The sequence below is a fragment of the Culex quinquefasciatus genome, chromosome 2, assembly GCF_015732765.1.
Source record: "Culex quinquefasciatus strain JHB chromosome 2, VPISU_Cqui_1.0_pri_paternal, whole genome shotgun sequence".
Taxonomy (NCBI): Eukaryota; Metazoa; Arthropoda; class Insecta; order Diptera; family Culicidae; genus Culex; species Culex quinquefasciatus.
In genome coordinates, this window is record NC_051862.1 from 187475938 (window position 1) to 187482957 (window position 7020).

The 7020-nt window shown below is 39.1% G+C and overlaps 1 protein-coding gene across 1 annotated transcript; it reads right to left on the reverse strand.

Annotated features, from left to right (window-relative positions):
* Nucleotides 1–1142: 1142 nt before the first annotated feature.
* Nucleotides 1143–2287, reverse strand: LOC119767348 (mantle protein-like). Its single transcript, XM_038255738.1, has 2 exons — nucleotides 2227–2287; nucleotides 1143–2155 (listed from the first exon to the last, which is right to left on the reverse strand). Exons 1-2 carry the CDS (start codon nucleotides 2230–2232, stop codon nucleotides 1214–1216), a joined length of 948 nt encoding a protein of 315 aa, XP_038111666.1. The 5' UTR covers nucleotides 2233–2287; the 3' UTR covers nucleotides 1143–1213.
* Nucleotides 2288–7020: the final 4733 nt, after the last annotated feature.

Sequence of the window (7020 nt, forward strand, 5' to 3'; positions counted from 1 at the left end):
TGGGGTGAAATGGGTTGAAGTTTGAAAGAGGCTCAATTTATTTCATTCTCATCACATTCTCATCTCATTCTCATCTCATTCTCATCTCATTCTCATCTCATTCTCATCTCATTCTCCTCTCATTCTCATCTCATTCTCATCTCATTCTCATCTCATTCTCATCTCATTCTCATCTCATTCTCATCTCATTCTCATCTCATTCTCATCTCATTCTCATCTCATTCTCATCTCATTCTCATCTCATTCTCATCTCATTCTCATCTCATTCTCATCTCATTCTCATCTCATTCTCATCTCATTCTCATCTCATTCTCATCTCATTCTCATCTCATTCTCATCTCATTCTCATCTCATTCACTTGGTTTGTTGACAAAAATCAAATTTCTTTTCTAAACTGTGAATTCAACGAAATTTTCAAATTTGTTGGGAGTTCAATTTTACCCCACGTGTCCCCCACGTGCTTGACTTTGCAAGAACCGCCACACACACGTGTGTGTGTGTGCTCGCTCGCGTCGCAAAGTGCCGCCGGCGGATGGAAGCGAAATAAAAATGTTTGTGCCGGGCTTTTGTGTAAAGTGTAAATGAAGATGAAGAATCTTACCGGAGCCGCCACAGAGTGAAGGAGAAAAAAGAACTCTTTGGGGTGGCTTGAATTTTCCGGCGTCTGCGAATGTGCAGGAAACACTACACCCACTCGCAACCTGACTCACGTGTGAGTGTTGAGCACGAAGATAATGATGCTGATGATAATGCAAGGTAGTTGAGGGTAAAAAAATGGAGAAAAACGTTACTTTAACAAAAAAAAAGAGGTGGATGATGATGGTGGCGGTAAAAACAGTCAGTCCCTTTGTCACGCGGAAAAAGGAAGCGAAATTGCTCGAGCTCCTCTTGGGAATTCCCCCCTTTAGGAAGAGTTGTTCAGGGCCTGGTGGAAGGTAGATGAGAAAAAAAGCGCGAGTTTCGAGTTAAATGGCAAAGTGGATTTTTACAGCGGATAATAATTGTACGAATTTCCCGGTGGGAAATTGCGAGCTGCAGCTCTTTTGCGGTGAGATTGTCAGCTTAGATACGATTACTGTGAAAAATTAAGCGTTTTTGTTGTCAAGAAATGCAGTTGGAAATGATTAAGATACAGGATTTGTTCAATGCTCAACAAAACTCAACATTTATTTACAATCAATCTCTCACGTTCAGGGCACTCTCAGTACTGATCCTAGTGCTGCTCCTGATGGTGATGGTGCTGGTGCTGGTTCTTATCGACGAACACTGGGACGGGCTTCTCGACATGAACTGCGTAAGGCTTCGGCACTTCGACGAACTCCTTGTGGACCACTGGGACCTTCTTGACGACCTCCACTGGGTATGGGACGGGACGGTCAACGTGGACGGGACGATCGACTGGGTACGGGACGGGACGGTCAACATGAACCTTCTTGACGACTTCCACTGGGTATGGAACGGGACGGTCAACGTGGACTGGGACCTTCTTGACGACCTCCACTGGATATGGGACAGGGCGATCCACATGGACAGGGACCTTCTTCACGACCTCCACCGGGTATGGGACCGGACGGTCAACATGGACCTTCTTGACGACCTCCACTGGGTAAGGACGGTCAACATGCTTGATAACTTCCACTGGATACGGGACCTTCTTGACGACTTCCACTGGGTAAGGGCGGTCGACATGCTTGATCACTTCCACTGGATACGGAACCTTCTTCTCCACAACAACTGGAACCTTCTTGACGACCTCCACTGGGTAGGGACGGTCAACGTGCTTGATCACTTCCACTGGGTATGGGACGGGACGGTCAACGTGAACCTTCTTGACGACCTCAACTGGATAAGGACGATCAACGTGTTTGATTATTTCCACGGGGTACGGACGGTCGACCGGATATGGGACAGGTCGGTCAACGTGAACCTTCTTGATCACTTCAACCGGGTACGGCACAGGTCGATCCACGTGCTTCGTCACAACCTCCTTGGTGTGATGGTGCACCTTGGTGTGGTGGTCATAGCTGTCAAACCCCTGTCCACTCCATTCGTGTCCCAGCTCCCACAGGCCACGCTTGTCCTTCTTGGAGGCGGACTCCTTGTCGACTGCCGCACAGGACACGATGGCCACGGCCATCGACAGCACCACAAACGCCTGTGATGAACAAAAAGAAAGTTATTAAACTGAATTAGTTAACTGACTTACTTGGGTGGGACGATGGTTACCTTCATGTTCGCAAGCTTCACTGATTTTCGGACCCCTAAACTGAGCTGTGAGTTGGTGAGATGGTCGCACTCGATTGATGTCTTTCGGTTGGTTTTCGGGTGGTTTTATATGGTTCCAAGCGGTATCACAAGCGGCGAAAAATGCCACGGCCTAGTGATCAACCGATTTCTTAATGGGGCAAGGTTGATTTGGTGAAAATTGGACGAAAATGCGCGTTGCGTCGCCTTGATGGTAAGGTTACCGAGCAAGGGAAACCAAGTCGGAGGTGTGGTTGATTGGTTTGAGTTATTTTATTGTTGTTTTTTTTTGTTTTTCAACAGATTTTTATTTTATAAATAAAAACTGACGTAAAAAATACTTTGTTTTGTTTGGACTATTTTTGATCACCGTTATTTTTATGATTACGGGTTTTGATTGATATTTTTCGGTGATTAATAAATGCTGCGTTTAATTTGTTTACGTTTCGGCCTACTCGTTTTTTTCGGCCATCCTCAGAACTGTAAAAATTTTATTACAAAAAACACATAGTCATTACATTCTTCGTCAAAATTTAACACAAAAAACCACTTACACAAATCTACGACTGTTCCCTACCACTAGTCGAACTCTTCTGACGTGTACGTTCTTTACCTACGTCTGATTTAACCCCACACCCCCCTCGATCGACGACGCTACACTTGTGTTAGTGTGGGCTGCAAACCGTAAGTCCCGCAGTTTGTTTACAACCCCAGTGTAGACGTTGGACATCGCTGTGGATTCTCTCTGGAGATTCACCGTGCTCCCTTCTCTCAGCTTGATGTGTACCATTTCGGCCGCCTTTCTGTTTTGCTCTTTCTCCACTCTTTCTAAAATCTTCGTGTTGGCATAATCGAACTGGTGGCCGCGTTCGATCGCGTGTTGGGTGAGTCCCTTTGTGTTCACTGTGAATTTTTAATTCATAGAAATAACTGTACTGAACTACGTGTTTTCAAACTATAACCATCCAGGCTTTCCAAAACAGATAAAATAATAACGATAATAGAATAAAATTTCAAATACCATCTGATTTAGATGATAATCTATTAAAATTTAAATACAAAAACGAATCAAGCAAAATCCTTTTTTGAAGAAAACATATATACAACTCATTTTTGACAATTAAGCAAACTTTAAAATTAAGTAACAGCAAAACTTGATCACTTCCTGCTGTCAAACGATTTGAAATCAAGAAAACTTTTTCACTAAAGTAAGAATTTTATACAGAACATACTTTCATGCTTTTGAAAAATACAGTATCATGGGTAAAAAAACCTTAAACTCCACCTTTAAACCTTAAATCCATAAAACATCAAGAATTTCAAAAAATTCAAGTATTCAAAATTTAGGTAAATGCAAATGTCTCTTGACAGTTGCCGAAGTCAACGGAAATAAAATTAATAAAAATAAATAGAAAAAATAAAAAAAAAGAGGTCATCACCGTTAACACAAAATCCTGGTAAAATTACATTTATAAATGCAGCAGATTTTCTTGCCAACAAAATCTGTTGTATTTCAAAGTTTACACATTTAATTGGATAAAATTAAACAAAAATAAATTCCTCTTGTTTTATACTATTATCAATTCAACATTGCAGTGAAATGTATGGACCAGAATAGATTTCTCAATCTATGCTTTGGCGAAAATAAAATGCTGTGAAAAATTTGTATCTAAAAAAATCTATTTCTTTCTAAACGTATTATTATAAATGCCGGAAAGTATTTTTTGTTTCCATAAAATATTTTAAAATGAAAGGGCTTACCTTTCAAATGCACTGAAAAAAACCAATTCTCGAAATCGTGAATTAAATTCACGAATGCGAGAACCACGAAGGAATATATTCACGTTTATGGTTCAAATGCACCACACTCATGAATAAATTCCCTCGTGGTTCTCACATTCGTGAACTTAATTCACGATTACGAGAATTGATTTTTTTTCTGTGTGGTTTCACATTATTTTATAATTTTGAAATTATGTTGAAATTATGTTGTATACAGTGCAGACAATTTCCATAAAGTTTATTTTTTTAACAAAGAGATTCTCCACGAAATCGGCCGATTTTGTTTTTTTTTTTTGTGTTCTGCCTCTCCTATTATCAAAAGAGCCATTTTGCTTTATTGTTTCACCATACAAGTCTCCATACAATTTTGGCATCTAATCATATCCAAAGATGGAATATTTTGATTGATGAGGACTTTTCTGAAAAAGTACACGAAAAAAATTATAGATTTTAAATTAACCTTTTCACGCGCAAAAAAAACAATTTATTAAAATCCGCATTTTTGAATAATTTGCTTATTTGCTTAATGGGCAAAATTATACCGTCGAGTTATAATTTTTTGAAAAAAAAAAAATGTTTGCAATCGGAAAATTCTAAAGAGAAATTTGGATAAAAAGTATCATTTACCACTTAAAGTTTGATTTTTAAAACAAAAAAATGAAGTTCGTTGTTTTTAAAACGTTTTTAAAATCCATAAGTGACAAATTCTGAAAATAATTAAAAAGAGAGAAAAGTTAATAAAATTTCAAAAATATCCCAAAATAACGTCTGAAAAACATCGAAATTTTTACTGCTGAAAACAAATAACAATTTCGAAAAAAAACCTTTTAAGATGCAGAGTTAACACTGTTTTGAAGAAAAAAACTAACTTAATCCACCTATGTGGTTGATGCCTTCCTCACTTTTTACCAAAAATGGGTGTATGAGTGGTTTTATCATTTTTTTAGATCCAGAAAAAAAGAACACAATGTATAACTTATGTGGTCATAACTCGAGACAAGGTTGCCAGATCTTCAATGTTTTGGACTCTTTGCAAAGGCCTTTCAATTACCTAACCAACGATGGGTCGGATGATGGATCCGGTCATAGTTTACATACATTTAAGTGAGATCCGGCTTCAAAAAAGTACATAAATATCACTTAAGTGGTCATAACTCGAGACAGAGTTGCCAGATCTTCAATGTCTTGGACTCATTGGAAAGGCCTTTCAATTACCTAATCAACGATGGGTCGGATGATGGATCCGGACATCGTTTACATGCATTTAATTGAGATCCAAGTATTTGTGAAAACACATTTGGGTAATTCTCTACCAACTCACACGAAATCGGGAAAAGTTGCCCCGACCCCTCTTCGATTTGCGTGAAACTTTGTCCTAAGGGGTAACTTTTGTCCCTGATCACGAATCCAAGGTCCGTTTTTTGATATCTCGTGACGGAGGGGCGGTACGACCCCTTCCATTTTTGAACATGCGAAAAAAGAGGTGTTTTTCAATAATTTGCAGCCTGAAACGGTGATGAGATAGAAATTTGGTGTCAAAGGGACTTTTATGTAAAATTAGACGCCCGATTTGATGGCGTACTCAGAATTCGAAAAACGTATTTTTCATCGAAAAAATACTAAAAAGTTTTAAAATTCTCCCATTTTCCGTTACTCGACTGTAAAAAATTTTGGAACATGTTATTTTATGGGAAATTTAATGTACTTTTCGAATCTACATTGACCCAGAAGGGTCATTTTTTCATTTAGAACAAAATTTTTCATTTTAAAATTTCGTGTTTTTTCTAACTTTGCAGGGTTATTTTTTAGAGTGTAACAATGTTCTACAAAGTTGTAGAGCAGACAATTACAAAAATTTTGATATATAGACATAAGGGGTTTGCTTACAAACATCACGAGTTATCGCGATTTTACGAAAAAATGTTTTGAAAAAGTTATTGCGCCTTGCAGCAATTCCTAGAGTTTTGTGTCAATCGTGCTAGGCCTAGATTTTTTCATCACACTGCTTTGCCGGACTGAGAACTGTCAACTTTGCGCACTTTGCACCGCGCTAGAGTGCTGCGGAATAATTTTCATCACAGTTGGCAAATTGATTTTCCATCACACCATCAACACAAAACAAGTGTAATGCATCGACTTCTGACCACAATCTAGCCACCAAGCTGTGGTAGCCGAGGCAGTTAAGTCATTGAGATGGTCTGTTAAAGGTTCCTGGCTCGATTCTCGTAGTTGGAACATTTGAGTTTTTTGACGGGTTATTTGTTTTTTATAATGAGCTCGAGGGCATAATTCTATCGGCCACTTCGAGCTGAGTCCGTAAACGGTACCATTATTCTTACGACTCGAGGTTATGATTTTCTCGGACGATTGCTGCCCAATTTTGGATGATGGTTAATTGAATTTACGTGGAATTGTTTGTAAATTCAACAATATTGTGGAAAAAAAACCCATAGATTTTGGACGAAAGAAATCTGTATATTTATCAGTATGATCAGTTTTGTTGTTTTTAGTTCTAAGCATCTCTTAATTACAATGTTGTTGACTCTTAATTACCCAATTATTGACATTATTACAAAAGTTTACAGCCCTAAGTGGCATTGGAAGATTGGACAAGCTGCAGGGTAACGAAAGGGGTAACTAATCGCCCTCTTCAACGACGAAATTCCGAGCATCCGTCCATCTCGTCCGTTTCCATCATCCGTCCGGTAAGCTGACGAGGAACCGCCGTAAGCCAAGATGCCGGAACGAACATAGCTACTTCCCGACACCGAAGACCAGAATTCCACAGCCGGAACAAGCAGTAGTAATTGGCTTCTTACACCTAGTATCTTGCCATTCCTGGGACTACCCGGACTTGGCTTGTTCCGGCTGTGGAATTCTGGTCTTCGGTAGCTATCACGATTGACACAAAACTCTAAGAATTGCTGCAAGGCGCATTATTATTTTCCTTAAAATGTATTGCTTGAGGTCTCTTCAACTAAAATTTGGACAAAT